Source organism: Podarcis tiliguerta (genome assembly GCF_965153285.1).
Source record: "Podarcis tiliguerta genome assembly, chromosome: 7".
Lineage (NCBI taxonomy): Eukaryota > Metazoa > Chordata > Lepidosauria > Squamata > Lacertidae > Podarcis > Podarcis tiliguerta.
Genome location: NC_139540.1, coordinates 7783961 through 7802188, shown reverse-complemented (window position 1 = coordinate 7802188; position 18228 = coordinate 7783961). Strand labels below are relative to the sequence as shown.

At 44.0% G+C, this 18228-nt stretch overlaps 1 protein-coding gene across 1 annotated transcript in view; it reads right to left on the bottom strand.

The window, feature by feature from the left end:
• Window positions 1-18228, bottom strand: part of COL22A1 (collagen type XXII alpha 1 chain) — a 195545-nt gene that overhangs the window by 32796 nt on the left and 144521 nt on the right. Inside the window, exons 34-43 of the mRNA XM_083450394.1 lie at window positions 16964-17017; window positions 15437-15490; window positions 13136-13189; window positions 10423-10476; window positions 8579-8632; window positions 7434-7538; window positions 5718-5762; window positions 5533-5610; window positions 2737-2772; window positions 523-576 (exon numbers count right to left, since the gene is read on the bottom strand). Of these exons, the coding sequence (XP_083306520.1) occupies window positions 523-576; window positions 2737-2772; window positions 5533-5610; window positions 5718-5762; window positions 7434-7538; window positions 8579-8632; window positions 10423-10476; window positions 13136-13189; window positions 15437-15490; window positions 16964-17017 (588 nt within the window). The remainder of the gene's footprint in view (window positions 1-522; window positions 577-2736; window positions 2773-5532; window positions 5611-5717; window positions 5763-7433; window positions 7539-8578; window positions 8633-10422; window positions 10477-13135; window positions 13190-15436; window positions 15491-16963; window positions 17018-18228) is intronic.

The window sequence follows — 18228 nt, the reverse complement described above, 5'->3', positions numbered from 1 at the left end:
AAACCAAGAGAGGATAAATGGACTGTCTTCTTATGAGATAGATTCCAAGTGTATGTTACTTCATTAAGCTAAGTCTGCCTTCTGGGATCTGATTGTGAACAGAATGTGAGTAAACTCTTTTTATACTTTTGTAAAAGACTGTGTCGTCTCTTATATTTTATGAGGGAATAAGGGGAACATACCAGAACAGTTATTATAGAGGCTTTAGCGAGCCTGAGCAAACGCATCCATTGCAAAACTTAAAGTTAAGGGGAATGTTACTCTGCTGAAAATGTGGAACTTATTAACACAAGTTGGATAAGGATATAATCAGACAATATATCCTCTCCTGCATCCCTGAACACTCCCACACACTGATTTGGCAGCAGCGATCCAAGGTTTCAAGAAGGGCAGGGCCAGACTCTTTCAGCCATATCTGGAGATGCCAGAGATTGGATCGTGGCCCTTCTGCATGCAAACGTGATCTACCACTGAGCTACTGCCTTTCTCATAGGCATACCAAACACCAATATGTTTACTTACATCCTGACCAGATGGCCCTGGTTGACCTTGGATGCCTGGCAAGCCTCGAGGACCCTAGAAAAAAAGGGGGATAAAATTAATAATTCCAAATATGCTATTTTATTCTTTTCCCCAAAAAAGTAAGAGTTTTTAATAGCTTTACAAAAGAGAGCATCAAAATAATGCAAACACACCAATAAACATTTTTTAAAAAATATAAAATACAGTCTCCTACACACACACACACACACACACACACTGCCACCCAGTTGTTTATTTCCTACATACATTTATAGGGCGAGTCACAGATTTAATGTCAGGAACAGTTATCACAAGATAACTGATTGCCGATTTGTCCATAAATAACAGACTAACATTTCAGGGCATTCTAGGGTGTGAGTTTGTGGAGATGGTGGCAGCCCCTAGCAGGTACCATTTTTTTCTAGGGTGGCATTTGTTCTGTCTTCAGGATTTCCAGAAATATGCTGGTTGGGGCACAAAAATACTTATTTGAAAAGAGGATTTATTATTTATTGTTTTAAAGAAAAGGTAAAGGACCCTTGGATGGTTAAGTCCAGTCAAAGGTGACAAAGGGGTATGGCACTCATCTCGCTTTTAAGGCCGAGGGAGCCGGCGTTTGTCCACAGACAGCTTTCCAGGTCATGTGGCTGGCATGACTAAACTGCTTCTGCCGCAATGGGACACCATGACGGAAACCAGAACACACAGAAATGCCATTTATCTTCCCACCACAGCGGTACCTATTTATCTACTTGTGCTGGTGTGCTTTAGAACTGCTAGGTTGGCAGGAGCTGGGAAAGAGCAAAAGGAGCCCACCCCGTAGCGGGGATTCGAACCGCTGACCTTCTGATTAGCAAGCCCAAGAGGCTCAGTGGTTTAGACCACAGCGCCACTCGCGTCTCTTCCTTAAAGAGAGGGAATGACTATCTCACCATGTCATGTCAAATGACAATTTGTATGTGAGAAGTATTCCTGGAACATAAAATCGCCTCGACCTTGGGTGCCTGGAGATTATCTCCTCCCCAAATCTGAGCCAAAAGTTATTCCTTCACTGTGAAGCTGTATAAACCATATAACTGGACTCACAATGAGTGAGGTTGCCATTGCTTTGTTCCTGCAGGACGACTCGGACTTGTTATTGCAATTTGATCAAGCTGGCAGCTGCAAGCTAATTTCCTGATTATAATCTGCACCATGTCCTCAAGTGACATTAGCTCTTCATCTTCAGTGTGTGCTTGACATGATATAATTCATTTTCTCTCTTCTGCTGATCACATGGAATTGGGAGGTTCGCCCAGAAAGAGGAAGCCCTGTGCAAGGACTTCTACCTGCACAAATGTCATTTCTTCCCAGTACGTTTCCAAGCACAATTCAAAGTGTTGGTGCTGACCTTTAAAGCCCTAAATGGCCTCGGTCCAGGATACCTGAAGGAGCATCTCCACCCCCATCGTTCTACCCAGACACTGAGGTCCAGCCCCAAGGGCCTTCTGGTGGTTCCCTCTCTGCGAGAAGCCAGGTTACAGGGAACCAGGCAGAGGGCCTTCTCGGTGGTGGCACCCACCCTGTGGAACGCCCTCCTACCAGATGTCAAAGAGGAAAACAACTACCAGTCTTTTAGAAGACATCTGAAGGCAGCCCTGTTTAGGGAAGCTTCAAATGTTTAATAGATTATTGTATTTTAATATTTGGTTGGAAGCCGCTCAGAGTGGCTGGGGAAACCCAGCCAGATGGGCAGGGTATAAATAATAATAAAGTATTATTGTTATTATTATTATTATTATTATTATTATTATTATTATTCTCCCCACCCCCTGAAATTGGCCCTGGAAAGCTCCCAGACTACAGGGAGAGGAGAGAGGGCACCATTATATCCACCAAACTGTAATGTTTGCACACAGGGAATGGTTGCAAAAAGCATGACAATGAATTCCACCAATAGAAGTTCAGAGTTGGAAGGGATCTTGGATGTTATCTCATCCAACTGCCTGCTCAATGCAGGGAGATTGTGGACTCTCCTTCCTTGGAGGTTTTCAAGCAGAGGTTGAATGGCCATCTGTCATGGATGCTTTAGCTAAGATTCCTACATTGCAAAGGGTTGGACTAGATGACCCTTGTGGTCCCTTCCAACTCTACAGTTCTGTGATTCTATGACACCACCTTCTATCCTTCCTATCAACACCACAACCTGTGCATACTTAGAAAGACATACTGTACCGATGGGCCTTTATCTCCAGGTGGTCCTGAGGGGCCCTGAAAAAAACACAAAAAAGAAAGAAAGGCATTGTGAGTTTTGATCACATTAGTTGTCATTCAAATAAAGGGAGCTATTTGCCCCCCCCACACACACACACTCCCAGTCACTCAGAAAATTAGTCACAGGAGGACTGATCTTAACCAATCTCAGCCTACTCAACGTATGTGAATTCTGACTCTTTTATTCTGTAAAAGTGCATTTTATTCTGTTAATCTTTAATCTTGCACTTGTTTATGCTTGCTTGTTTTGTTGCAAATCATCCTGAGGTTCTGAATGCACTGAAGGTATAGGATAAAAATGAGCATAACACACACACACACACACACACACATTTTATATATATATACATAATATATATATACAATATATATAAAAACAATTAATTTGATTAACTTGAACATAATATTAACCATCCAGATTTTCCTACACTACAGCAGATGGTGTTCCTTTTTAAGCTCACACCTGCAAACACATAATCAGATTACCTCCTGATATAGTTCCTCGAGTCTTTTAAAAGAACAAATTGAGGTTTGAAAACAAAAGCTGCCACTATAATTTCCTTTTATTTTTATTTTTATTTATGTTAAGAAAACCCGTTTTACTTAATCCCTCCCAGTGGAGACAGTGCAATGTAGCAGATTGGGTTAAGAAGGCCAGGGTTTAAATCTCCACTCAGTCCTGAAACTGATTGAGTGACCTTTGGACCAGCTGCAAACTCTCAGCCTAATCCATTTTGCAGGGATGTTGTAATGGCAAAATAGAGATGGGGAGAACCAATCTTCTGGGATGCCAACAGCTGCCCGGCAATGCTAGGTGCTGCTGCCAGCTCTGCACCCACTGCCAATGCAGAGGCAGACTTTGGGCTCTCTAATGTCAGCGGTGCTCTGTGCGACAGCCAAATTTGGTGCCCCTCAGCTCTCCTGCTCCATTCTGCAGCATTGTTGTGGTTCCCTCTGTGGGATGTGAAACACATAGCAGTCAAGTACAACGTTCCTGGAATGGACATGCTAGGGCAGTGTGGCATTTGCCCTCCTAGCTGTTAGTTTCTGTTTGTGCCACTAGTGAAGTGCTTTTGAGTCACAAGACTCTGTTTACATTCCAGAGATTCCAGGCTGTTGGAAGTCTCACAGGAGACAGGAGATGGATGTAATGTGTACTGGTTCCCTGTTCCTTCGTGTTTCAGGTTGCTCTCTGCTTTCACAGAAAGAGCATGTGTATTTCTTTTCTGTCTGCATAGTTAGTAATAAAACACTCTTAGCAATGTAGCTCATAAATCTCGTCACTTCTGCTGCTTTGAAACTCTGCGTAATGGGGAAATGTGCTTGGAAGCTTATCAAAGACTCAGGTCGTTAATCACGTCAGAGGGCGATTCCAGAGGAGTCGCTCGGTTGAACGCAAGTTCCGACACTAGGTGTGTGACATCATACTGGTTCATAGGGAAAGGGTTAACTAATTGTAAAATGGCTAACCAATGGGAACCCAAGGGGTAGAGTTAACTGTGTATAAGGTTTAAGCACAGAGGTGTGTTTTTTAGGGAGAGAGTTGGAGTTAGGGTGGTTGGGAAGACAGTCTGGAGTTAGAAGAGACAGATAAGATAAGTCTGTGGGTTGGGCTAGTCTGGTGTGAGAGAGTGAGATAATTTGTTAAGAGGAGTCAGTCAAACAGTTGAGATAATCAGTCAGAAGGTATTAGGAAGGTATAGGCTGGTAAAGAAACCAAAGATACTGACAGGAATATTATCAGAGAAACCATAAACTTGTTAATATCTGTAAAATAAACTTGTTTTGGGTTTTTTTGGTTCACTTTTAACAACTGTCTGGACTCAGTGTTTTACCAGAGAGTAACTGGTTGGTGGCAGCGGGGAAGTGAACCCAGTGGTGGCACGGGATCAATACATTATTAAACATCTGGGGACCCTGTGTGATCGCCACAGGCAGGCATAGGCAAACTCGGCCCTCCAGATGTTTTGGAACTACAACTCCCATGATCCCTAGCTAACAGGACCAGTGGTCAGGGAAGATGGAAATTGTAGTCCCAAAACACCTGGAGGGCTGAGTTTGCCTATGCCTGTGCTAGGGGGTGCTTTGTACGAGCCAGGAGAAAACTTCCTGTTTCCTCCTGAGCTGGAACAAAACTTCCTCTGCATGTGACTAGATGTGGGTGTGGCCTAATCTGGGTAGAGGAGCACAGCTCCTTCTTTTGCTCTCTCTTCTCCATTTTGTTTTTCTATGTGTTAGCAGAAGTGACTGTCGGCAGTCACTTGGGACTAACTCGCTTATGGGATAGTTCCACATTTATATATATACTTTTGTATCCTAAGTCTGCCTTCAGGGATCCAACTGTGAACTGAATAAATGTGAGTAAATTACTTTTGTATAGACTTTAATAAGATTGCTGTGTCTATTCTTTTTAAGAGGGACAAGAAGGGATCTTACCAGGAATCTTATATGGAGAGGCTCCGACGAGCCTGCAACAATCAAACCGCTGTGCGTTTAAAGGGGAATGTTTAAACTCTGCTAAGATATAGAACTTGCTAACACAAGTTAGGAAGAATATCAAACAATATATCCTCTCCTGCCTCCCTGAAAATTCCCATACCCTCTGCAGTGCAGTGCCCAGTCCCGCCACTCTGGCTGCAACACCTTAAAACCACTTCTGGCAGGTGTCTCAGATCATACAAGTCCTACAGCCCAAAGAGCCATTGACAAATGCTTGTGTTGCATCATAGGCCAGAGGGTAGCATGCTTGGTACTTACTGGTGGTCCAGAAAGTCCGATACCTGGTGCCCCCCTGTCTCCTGGCTGACCTGGAAGTCCAGGAGCCCCTCGATCTCCCTATGAGAGAGAAAATATAAGAGTTAGGTCTCAAGAATGTCCATTTGGGAACATATAACACTATTGTATTGATCAAATGCAACCGAATGACAAGATAAAGTACCCACCTTCTGCCCAAAGGGTCCAGGTAAACCCGGTGGTCCTCTTTCTCCCTAGAAATAGATGGAACTATAAAGTAAATGTCACCAACTGAGAAAGATGGAAATGTCTAAGAAACCAGTTCCTGCTCTTCAGAAAAGGGAAATGGCGCCTACAACCATCACATTGTTCTTCTTAGAGATAGCAAAACTCAGTTATGTTCCCTGGTGATTATATAATGATGATTATCATAATTATTCTGCACCCAGAACCCAAAGTGTGTGGGGGGAACTATTTAAACGGGATGCAGAAGTACATTCCAACAGCAGACTATGATTGCCCTAAAATGTTATGAGGATCACAAGATTAATATGTGAGCAAAAATTTGAAAGGACTAGCAGGTGAGAAAGATGGAGAATTAGTGTCCAAAAAAGCCTGATATTGCTTAGGGGAAGCAATTCAGAATATCAGGTGTGCTGGTATATTTTAAAAGAAACAGAATTTTCAGGTGTGGAGGTCTTCACCCAGGAAACTGTTTTAGCTCTGTCACTTGCAGGTAGCTGCAAATTAAGACACAAAATTGCTTCACAAGGACTATATACTGGACTATCCAACCTGGTGCTCCAGATGTTTCCAATTGCAGTTCCCATCAGACCCAGACAGGATGACCAATGGTCAGGGATGATGGGAGATCAAGAGGCCCCAAGTTGGAGAAGGTTGCAATATACGTAAAAGGGGCCATTTTGCTCAATCACTGTTTGGAACCAAGCAGGACTTGCTAATGAAATCTTTCCTGTCATGCCACTTGACTTTATTTGTTATTTTGAGGACACAACAGGCAATGGCCTGTAAAAGCCATGAATTATTCAAGTGCACATTACTGCACCAAGGAAGGAATTGCCTGACCTCTTTGGGAAAGGAGGCAGAAAGTTTGTTGAGTTGCACATCCAAGGTTTCTGGTCCCTCATTGTGAACATGTAGCCTTTCTCTGCTTCCTTTGATTATCCTACTATAAAGGTCCACAGTTCTGAAGTTAGAGACAATAAATCCTCTCCTTCCAAATTTTAGACTGGTTTTTAAAGGCTGCAATCCTATGCACACATACTATGCCCCATTGAATGCAGTCGACCTCACTGCTGAGTCAGCATCCATAGGATTCCATCAGGAATTACCTTATTTTGCATAAAGTACTTAGTTGGCAATCTCCCATTTCCCCAAATTTAAGTTTGGACCTCTGCTAAACTGCAGTTCATGCAGCTGATTTCTGCTTTCCTTATGGGATCACACACACCAAAGAAAAAGAAAATGTTAGACTACAGCTCATACCATTCCTGAACAACCAGAATGGGGCTGAGGGGAATTGCTGCCCAACAACATCTTCACACCCAGAGGCTTCCCAGCCCCCTACCTCAGAGGTTAGCAGTGTACAAGCATATATGTGCCTTGATTAAATCACTGTGCAAACAGGAATGTTGATGCCATTGCACAATACTTGTCAGCAATGTTTATTTTTTGTACTCTTTCGAAAAGAAAGATGCGAACTGAAAATTGCAGAAAACTATACGTGTATCTATTTCCAAATTGATGTTTGAAAATTTCCTGGTTCATCCTAAAGGCAAGGCATAGAATGCTAAGCAGAACAGGATGATGATCGACAGAACAAAAAGAAATGGAGCAAGAGACATTCACTCAGTCCTAAATTGTTAACTACTCGGTTGTGCATGTAGTTTACAAGTGAGACTTACTCTATCGCCATCTCGACCCTTGCCGGGTAATCCAGGTTCTCCAACACCGCCTGGCTCACCTGTAGGCCCAGGTGCTCCTGGCTTCCCTTCTTTTCCAGGATCTCCCTGCAAAAGATATGATTATGGGATAAAGGTAAAGGTACCCCTGCCTGTACGGGCCAGTCGTGTCTGACTCTAGGGTTGTGCGCCCATCTCATGTAAGAGGCTGGGAGCCGGCGCCGTCCGCAGACACTTCCGGGTCACGTGGCCAGCGTGACGAAGCTGCTCTGGCGAGCCAGCACCAGCGCAGCACACGAAAACGCCGTTTACCTTCCCACTATAAAGCGGTACCTATTTATCTACTTGCACTTAGGGGTGCTTTTGAACTGCTAGGTAGGCAGGAGCTGGGAGCTCACCCCGCCGTGGGGATTCGAATCGCCGACCATGCGATCGGCAAGTCCTAGGCACTGACGTTTTACACACAGCGCCACCCGCGTCCCATGATTATGGGATAACCAACCTCATATAACCAACATGCTTAAGTATACATGAAGGGGTTAAAATCATAGAGTAAGCTGTGTGGTGTAGTGGTTAAGAGCGGTAGTCACGTAATCTGGGGAACCGGGTTCGTGTCTCCACTCCTCCACATGCAGCTGCTGGGTGACCTTGGGCCAGTAACACTTCTTTGAAGTCTCTCAGCCCCACTCACCACACAGAGTGTTTGTTGTGGGGGAGGAAGGGAAAAGGAGATTGTTAGCCGCTTTGAGACTCCTGAAGGGGAGTGAAAGGTGGGATATCAAATCCAAACTCTTCTTCTTCTTCTTCCTGCCAGGCTTAGCTCACCTTGGCAAGGGACTGGGTAATCAAGCCTTTGTTCTGCTTTCAGTCTACCTGAGAAGCTCAGCATGTAAAGAAATCTCAGCTGGTTGCTCCAAGCTCAAACCGCACGGCTTTCACAAGCCTTTCTTGAGTTCCTTTACAAATAATATAGGTATATTTGGAATAAAACTAAGTTTTATTGTCTGTGCAGCATTTTCTGAATGCTGTATGGAATAACACATGAATCTGACATTTGAAGAATTTGTAAGTAAACCAAACATTTGGTCTTTTTCTATGCAAGAGAAAGAGAAACGCTTTGGACGGGCATATTTTCAAGAAAGCAGTACCTTTTCTCCTTTGGGGCCTTCATTTCCAGGTCGGCCAGGATCTCCGGGTACACCCTGTAGAGAAAAATAACATGAACCAGTTAGCCTTCTGTGGTAGGAACATATATGGGAAATCACTGAGAGAATTCATGTCCTATGATATTGCTATATCTCATTTCTTGCATTTTTTCTCATTTTAAATTTGGTTCTCCACATGTCTACCCAAGTTAGATTTTTTTTAAAATCCTTATAAAATTCCTTACCGTTTTAATATGAATTTCTCCTAATACACATCTTTCTGCAAAGCAATTACCCCTAATATACCACATATTGTATGCTATCTTCAGTAATATATAGGGAAGTTTTTAATGTTTGATGTATTACTGTGTTTTAATTTGTTGGAAGCTGCCCAGTCGGATGGGAGGCATATAAATATATTTTATTTTATTTTTATATTTTCAACATTTTTACTGAGTATGCACATTCTTATACACATTACTTGGCTGGAGTATTGCAAAATCTGAAGAAGTGCAGATTTTTTATATATAATTTTTATTAACCGGCCAATCAAATCACATCACATAAATTCCGAATTACAAAGCCGAATTTTAAATTTTGTTGAGGGGACCCATATTTCAAGATCCGAAGGGGGATTCTGATCATCTTCTTGCTACTGTGTTAATGTCCGAATCAGTCCAAACAAAGTTCATAATTCTATCTAGTCTTATCTTGCTGTTTCCGCATCTCATCTTGTTCGTATATTTTCTCTTTTTTCTTTATGATCTCTTCTGATAATCTCCTTAAGCTGATAAACACCAATAATACTCCTGTGTGAATTTTCCGTTCATCCAATCCTCAAATCGAGATGGTTTCCATATATCCTCGCATTCATAGATAACATTGCTCTTTCCATCATTAATCACAGAACTGTCATTCTTAAGTCCCTCTGAGAAGTTTCACCCACAATATAAAAACAGCTCTATTTCTCTATTTCTCCTCCCAGACTTAAGTCCTCCGACAGAACTTCCCAATATGGCGACGGTATTTTTAACTGCGTCATTCCAAAGCCCTTATACATACGACACTCTTCTTAAAACATGCTTTGGTTAGAAAGTTTATCTCCACACAGACATAAATCCACAAACGACATTTCTGACTTGTGAGGGGGGGGGGGGAGATTCTTGTTTAATCACATAGAGGAAAGAAAGGAAAGTTTTTTTCCCCTTCCCCATCCACTCCTTTTGCCATACCGAGTCTTGGTGTGTCTTCATCTGGTTAATTCTTGTTCTTCCGACTCATCTCGTTTATCAGAGATCTCTTCTGTTAGCAGTCTTTACTCCCCCTCCTTCCTTGAAATATGTGCATTCACTTCATCCTAATCGTTTCTTTTGAAGTTCTTGCAGCTAGAGGCGCGGATCAGAGGCAGCGTCCAGGAGCGCCAATATCCACAGAAGGGCATTCTGCCTAGTGCCCCCATCCCCTCAAATTCGGGGGTGGTATAGGGCACAGCAGGCAAGGGCAGCCCCCCCCATCCTGGGGGGGTAGGGAGGCTATTACTCCCATCACAGCCTCCAAATTCCCTCGTGTGGGTCGGAGAGATGTTATTGTCAGCCATCTTCTGATGCGCCCCTAGTGGCCCCCCAAGAAGTGTAGATTTTGAAGGATGGCTGTGTTTTGGTTCACACATTATGTCCTCCATGACCCCTGGGGTCCCTTCCAACTTCTATGTTTCTATGAAGTGCAAATGAGGGAGATTCGCCTTTAAATGCCACCTGAACTGAATCTTCCTCTCATTCCTAATCACGATCCAAATCCCCTTGCTATTCAGGATATACCCAGGGCTGATGGTTATGCATAATACATACCACATTTCCAGGCAAGCCTCGTGGCCCTGGGGGGCCTGCTGGTCCAGGAGCACCCTTTTGAAATAAGAAAAAAATATATATTTATAATCCAAATTTGGTATAAAATGAGTCCTATTGCCAGGTTCAATATAAAGTGCACTTGCTATTTGAAATGAATTTTCTACATGCATTGAAAACACACTGAAAATGTAGACTGGGATAAATTTTGATCTTCAAATAAAAAATGTTCATCTTAAATGAGGGAGAACCTTTCAGATCAGCTCTAGTCTGGGGTTGGAAAAAGTGGGACATGGAGAGAAAGCATTTGCCATTACTGTCGTAGCTTGGTTCTTGAACACCTTGGTACTCAGACATTTTGGCTCAGGAACACCGCAAACCCAGAAGTTAGCGTTCCGGTTTGTGAATGTTTTCCGGAAGCTGAATTTCCGCAGCTTCCAATTGAGTGCAGGAAGCTCCTGCAGCCAATTGCAATCCGCGCCTTGGTTTCTGAACCGTTTCAGGAGTCGAACGGACTCCTGGAATGGATTATGTTCCACAACCAAGGTACGACTGTATAGAAAGAAACAATTTGAAGAAACAATGGCATACAAGTTCAAAACATTATAGCCACCAGTCACTTCCAAAGTGACTGCTATTTACTAAAAATAATCACATTTCTAGTTAGCCCCCCACCCCAGCAAATGTCAAACAATGTACCTTAAAACACAACTGCAAAGGAAACAGTGTTAAAACAATGGCCAGAGAAACATTCAACCAAATGACTTTCTGAACAGGCATGCTTTAACAACAACAAAGACCATAGTGTCAGGCCCTGCTGCATCTCAGCAGGCAAAGCATTCCATGGGGTAGGGGCCACCACACAGGAGGCTCTGCTTCAAGCAGTATTCTGGCACACTTCATTAAGGCTGAGGAAGGCTTTAGACATTGAATGGAGCATGAAGGAAGGAATATATGTAAGAAGGAAGTCCTTAAGGTACCCAGGTCCCAAGCCATTTAGATGTCATGCGCAATGGCACACTGCTTCAGCTCGGCAGAAAATCGACTTGATGGGATTTCAACATGTCAAAATGATATGAATTGGCCCATTGTCTAATCCAGCATACACTTCCCTGGGATAAACTCTCTTGAAATGAATGGGAGCTGGACCCAGATGCTGCTTATTTTAGTAGGGATTTGAGCAGGACGTCCCCACTAGACTGGGCCCAGCAACTTTTCTGCGGGGGAAAACACTTGAACTGCCAGAGAACTGAATTTCATTTGAGTGGGGCTACCTTTGAAGGTGACCCAGAAACTGCAATTAATCCAAAATGCGGCAGCTAGAATGGTGACTGGGAGTGGCCGCCGGGACCCCATAACACCGGTCCCGAGAGATCTGCATTGGCTCCCAGTATGTTTCTGAGCACAATTCAAAGTGTTCGTGCTGACCTTTAAAGCCCTAAACGGTCCTGTATACCTGAAGGAGCGTCTCCACCCCCATCGTTCAGCCCGGACACGGAAATCCAGAAGTGAGGTTACAGTGATCCGAAGTGAGGTTACAGTGAACCAGACAGAGGGCCTTCTTGGTAGTAGCACCCACCCTGTGGAACACCCTCCCTTCAGATGTGAAGGAAATAAGCAACTATCTTATCTTTAAAAGACATCTGACGGCAGCCCTGTTTAGGGAAATTTTTAATATTTAATGCTGTATTGTTTTAACACTCGATTGGTAGCAGCCCAGAGTGACTGGGTGGGGTAATAATAATAATAATAATAATAATAATAATAATAATAAAGACTCTCCTCCCTGGAAGAGAGGGGAGTGGTTGTGGGCGGGAGCCGGAGCTCCGCCTCTCGCAGGGGGCGTTAGCCCCCTGCCTCCTCCTCCCACCTGGCTGGCGCCCACGCCCCTCGGCAGGCACCCAATCAGGTGCCTCCGAGGGGGCGTTTACAGCAGCCTTTTGCTGTGGCGCCAGCCCCTCCTCTGCCTCATTCACCTTCGTCATCTCATCGCGAGTCACCCACCCTCCACTCCCTTTTAGTTTAGGGTCTTAGTTCATTGGCCTTGCTATGGACCTTAGGTTGGTCGCCCTGGTTGTCCAGGGGGCCTGGTAGGAATTTTTCCATTTGGCATTAGGCTTTTTTTGTTTTTTCGCCCACCTCGTAGCAATCGTCACAACTTTTTGTGGTATTGGTGGGTAGGTTAGGCATTGGAATTATGTGTTGTGGTGTGTCGAAGGGCTAGGTGTGGCCATTGCCTATGCCTTCAATTTTTGGGTATTCCGTTAAAGGAATCTGGTGGTCATGTACTCTGACCGATGCCTGCTTGGCGGGTGGCCATGGCACGACCCTCGGTGACATCAGGGGAGAGCCTATAGTTGGATTAGCATCAACAGGCTCCACCTACTGGTGAATAAACCCCCTTGTTTTAGACATCCAATGCCTAAGCCAATACCTTCTCACTGCTGTAATCAATAAAGTTGTGGCCTTTCCTTGCCCATTAACCTTATATCACGTGTCCTTGTGTGTTCATTTCACATCACGGGGGGCGGGCCCTCGAACCACAATAATAATAATAGAATTTGGAGCAAGGGGACTCCTACTTTTTGAATGACTCAAAACCTCCTCTCCCCCAGCAGAGTGTATCAAGGGAAGTTGCTCGTATGTAACAGATGAATTTCTAACGCTCTTCTGACTATCTAGAAAAAAGAGTTTCTAAAGCAGATCAAATACTTACAATCTCTCCTGGTGCTCCAGGGCCCCCTGGTGCCCCTTCCTGCCCCTTCATACCCTACAGATACAAGAAAACAAATGTTCAGTCTGATGGGAGAAGGGACCAAGTTGCTGGATGTTCGGAGAGCCAGGCAAAACAAAGGCAGCCAACTCAGAAAACAGGTGCTAAGACAGCTGCTAAACCTGCTCCCCTAACAAAGGACATAGTTTCCATTTCCATTCACGGAAAAGATAATAAACCCTGATCATCTAACTGAGTTGCACAAGGCAGCTGATTAAGGCCTCATCATCGGAGCCCGAGTAATAAGGTCCCCCTCTATGCGTGCCAGATTCAACAAGGAGCTTTTACCAACTGTCAGTAATAGAATTGGCTCACCCAATTCCATGTCAACTGTGTCTCCCTTCTCCTTGAATGGGGAAGCTCACCATATCGAAACAAGATAGCTGATTTAAATTCAGCTGCAAGCCAATTGCAAGTGACCGATAACTACCTTGTGGGCTGCAGGTGTGGTGAGGGTTGAAAACAAGTTTCAATGTGTGCTACTGAGAGTGTAAATGAGCTGGAAACACTACCAAACTTTGAGAATGTACAGTGGTGCCCTGCAAGACGAATGCCTCGCAAGACGGAAAACCCGCTAGACAAAAGGGTTTTCCGTTTTGGAGGTGCTTCGCAGGACGAATTTCTCTATGGGCTTGCTTCGCAAGACGAAAATGTCTTGCGATTCCTGGGGTTTTTTTCCCGCTCCCCACCCCCTTTTTCTAAGGCACTAAGCTGCTAATAGCCTTTTAGCAGCTAATCCGCTAATCCCTTAAGCCTTTAATAGCCGCTAATAGCCGCTAAACCGCTAATAGCGCTAATCCGCTAATCCGCTAATGGGCTTGCTTCGCAAGACGAAAAAACAGCTAGACGAAGAGACTCACAGAACGGATTCTTTTCGTCTTGCGAGGCACCACTGTATTGGAATTTTTCAGGCCCAAGAAGAAGCACCACAAGATTCAAAGCAGAAATTCAAAGTACTGTACTGTCTTAGACATAGCCCTACAATCTGCTAAAGAGAGATTCCAGTAGCTACAACAAGATACAGTAATTCCCCCATTTGGCTTTCAGTGTAATATATACGGTATCAACCCAAAAATCTACTGAAGACATGCTTAAGGCTGCAAGAATTTGAAAAAATCATTGGCGCACAATGGAAACAAAGATATTGATGGTGAAGATCTGGGCTGTGAACATACAGCAAAAGCATAAAGACTTACAAAATGTGTGTTGCCACAAGAAGTAAAGGTAAAGGGAACCCTGACCGTAAGGTCCAGTTGTGGCCGACTCTGGGGTTGCGGCGCTCATCTCGCTTTATTGGCCAAGGGAGCTGGCGTACAGCTTCCGGGTCATGTGGCCAGCATGACTAAGCCGCTTCTGGTGAACCAGAGCAGCACACAGAAATGCCGTTTACCTTCCCGCTGGAGCGGTTCCTATTTATCTACTTGCACTTTGACGTGCTTTCAAACTGCTAGGTTGGCAGGAGCAGGGACCGAGCAACAGGAGCTCACCCTGTCGTGGGGATTCGAACCACCAACCTTCTGATCGGCAAGTCCTAGGCTCTGTGGTTTAACCCACAGCGCCACCCGTGTCCCTGCCACAAGGAGTACTTCTCTTCATACTAGAACAAAAACTCCCGGATAATGTAGCTAATGTTTTATTGCTCTAAGGATGTTCCCCACACTTTCAGTGTCAGTGGCAACAGGTGAACACAGTTTCTCAATGCTCAAACTTATAACAACTTACATAAGCTCAACCATCCTGCAAAAGAGACAGCTTGGCAACTGTATCAACTGATTATGCCCAAGCATCAGCACTTGACCTGAAGGAATTGGGGGCAATTGCGAAGGAAATGGCATGCAAAGTGAGATTTTGATGTGCCTGAAATGAAAACTTTCAAGATTTTTAAGTTTTAACATTAACATTCACAAGGTTATTCAAGATGATTTGTGTGCTAAAACGTTTTCTGCTGTAGTTGAGAAAGGTTATCAAAGATAGCCGTGTTACTTATCCCTGCATTTTCTTACAGTTTCAAGTGTGGTGCTTTTTCTTTTTAATATAGAAGACACCTGTTTTTGAAAATTGAAATTAGCAATAAAAAAAATAAATGGGGGTGGGCACAACCAGTTAGCCTTGCTGAGAGGTGCAAAATAGCCTGGAACCGGCACTGCTCTAACCAAAAAAAATATATCAAAAGAAGCAGAATTACGACTTTCACACATGAGCTGCTTTGCTACTTATTAATGAGATCCAGCCTTTCTGGCTTACCGGTGGCCCTGCAGGTCCCTGAAGTCCCACTTTACCAGGAATGCCACGTTCTCCCTGTTGGAAGGAAAGGAGAAAAGTAAAAAAACCATAAATGTTCCTCGTTATATATGTGATTTTTCTCAAGGGAAATTAAGTACCATGTTAGGCCCATAGAAACCATACAGAGATCAAGCAGTAGCCTCCTCTTTTTTAAACGCCACAAATCAAGTTAGGAAAAAACGTAAAGGCCTCATTCTTCCTAATTGCATCTAAAACCTCAGTAATTCATTAGGATTCTAACATATTGAGTTGCACACAGGGATGGACTGAGCAGCCTAATTTTGTCCTGGCAGTCGGTTGTAGGTCTGCCCAAAAAGTCCACGTTGAAACAGTTTGCATGCATTTTTGTAAACACAAAAGCCCATTTTTATGTAAAATATGCACAAGGTTTTTCAGTGCATTCATCTGCAAAATATGCACCATGAACACAGATTTTAAGTAAGATACATATGTTTGTGCACAGAAACTTCATTGCAGAATCCAGAAAAGTGCATAATATGACTGGGATGTGTTCCCATCTGTGCGAACATTCAGGAGTGTTTTGGAAGTTTGCTTCAAAAAAAAAAAGCAAAGCAAACCGATGCCTCCTCCATCCATAGTAAAAAGGTAAAGGTACCCCTGCCCGTACGGGCCAGTCTTGACAGACTCTAGGGTTGTGCGCCCATCTCACTCAAGAGGCCGGGGGCCAGCGCTGTCCGAAGACACTTCCGGGTCACGTGGCCAGCGTGACAAGCTGCATCTGGCGAGCCAGCACAGCACACGGAACGCCGTTTACCTTCCCGCTATAAAGCGGTCCCTATTTATCTACTTGCACCCGGGGGTGCTTTCGAACTGCTAGGTTGGCAGGCGCTGGGACCGAACGACGGGAGCGCACCCCGCTGTGGGGATTCGAACCGCCAACCATGTGATCAGCAAGTCCTAGGCGCTGAGGCTTTAACCCAATTAATCAGTCATTTCTTAGCTGGGACTGGGAAGAAGAACATAGGGAGAAAAGGAGGCAATAGAGGCTAGTTATCAAGGAACAATGAGAGCAAAGGGACAGGAAATTATTATTAATAATAATAATGATAATGATAATAATAATAATAAATGGGAGATGAAAAACCTGGCTGTGAAGCTGTCCCTTTCTCCCAGCTACCTGATGTTGTGTACAAACCTCATGAAGACTAGAAACTTCATATACAAATTTAAAGTTGATGCAATAAGCAATGTGCACCTGCACACATTTTGCAGCTTTTAGTAGACATACAGATACACAGCTCCCATAATCACAGGAATAATGTCAAATCGACAACTTGCATAATGAGTCAGAAGGAGCAAGGGAGAGGCCTACAAAAGTCAAATCCTATCAGTTCTTCTGTTCGGGAGACTCCCGGGTTTTCCCTCCGCTGAACAAACATTTGTAGCATGCCCCACAACAGAAATCGCTCTCTTCACCCTTTTGACGTACTTATAGCAAGCAAAGCGAGAAGATTACAATGTGCTTACGGGTTCACCTCTTTCTCCACGGTCACCTTTTTCACCTGGTAGCCCTTGTTCTCCCTGGGAACAAAAAGTATGAGTGAGTTTGTGAGGCCCACATATAGAGAGCGGTGGGCGCATATCCCTTTCTGCGCAATGGTCAACCTTCCATGTGCAGCACAGCGATGAAACTTCTGTGTGGCAAGTGCTCATGAAAATTCATCTTAGTGCATTTATTTTCTCCCAATATGCATCTTTTCATTTTGCAAAGCAATTACACGGTTAAGGTAAAGGGACCCCTGACCATTAAGTCCAGTCGACTCTAGGGTTGCACGCTCATCTCACTTTCAGGCCGAGGGAGCCGGCGTTTGTCCGCAGACACCTTCCGGGACATGTGGCCAGCATGACTAAGCCACTTCTGGCGAAACCAGAACAGTGCATGGAAACGCCGTTTATCTTCCCGCCAGAGTGGTACCTATTTATCTACTTGCACTTTGACATGCTTTCTAACTGCTATGTTGGCAGGAGCAGGGACTGAGCAACGGGAGCTTACCCCGTCACAGGGATTCGAACCACTGACTTTCTGATCGGCAAGCCCTAGGCTCTGTGGTTTAGACCACATTGCCACCCGTGTCCAATTGCACTGTAATGCAGTATAATTTTATGTTATTTGTTTATTTCTGCTTCTTTTCCATGCAACCTTTAACATAATATATGCATTCTTGGACACGGTACTTGGCTGGAGGACTAATTGCAAAATTCAGATAAGTTTGAATTTTGAGCGATGGTTTTGGTTCTTGTGTTGTTTCAGAACTGCAAGTTAGGCAAGTTTCTATTTAAATATCAATTGAACTGAATCTTTCTCCCATCACTAGCCACAGCTCAGTGGTAATCACATCTCTGCTTTGAATTCAGAAGGTCCCCGGTTCCATCCCTGGTTTCTATAGGCGGGGAAGGGAATGTCTGCAGCCTGAACATCTGGAGGACCAATGGTCTGACTCAGAACAGGGCATTTCTCTATATTCCTATGCTGATTAATAGGACTGAATCCTAAGGCAGATATGAGCATTAGATTTGAAGAGAGCATCAGTTCTGCATGAAGACTATCTGCTGCCTCCTAGTGGATGAAAGAAAGATGACAGTGCAGTACAAGCGACTATGATAATGAACTTCTCTCTTCAGTTTACTGATTCGAATTGCTCATTTGGGAAAATATTAATAAAGTCATTTCAAGCTTGCAACCCCATCTTAAACAACCAAATTGCTCCAAGTGCAACGCTGAGGGTTAATTA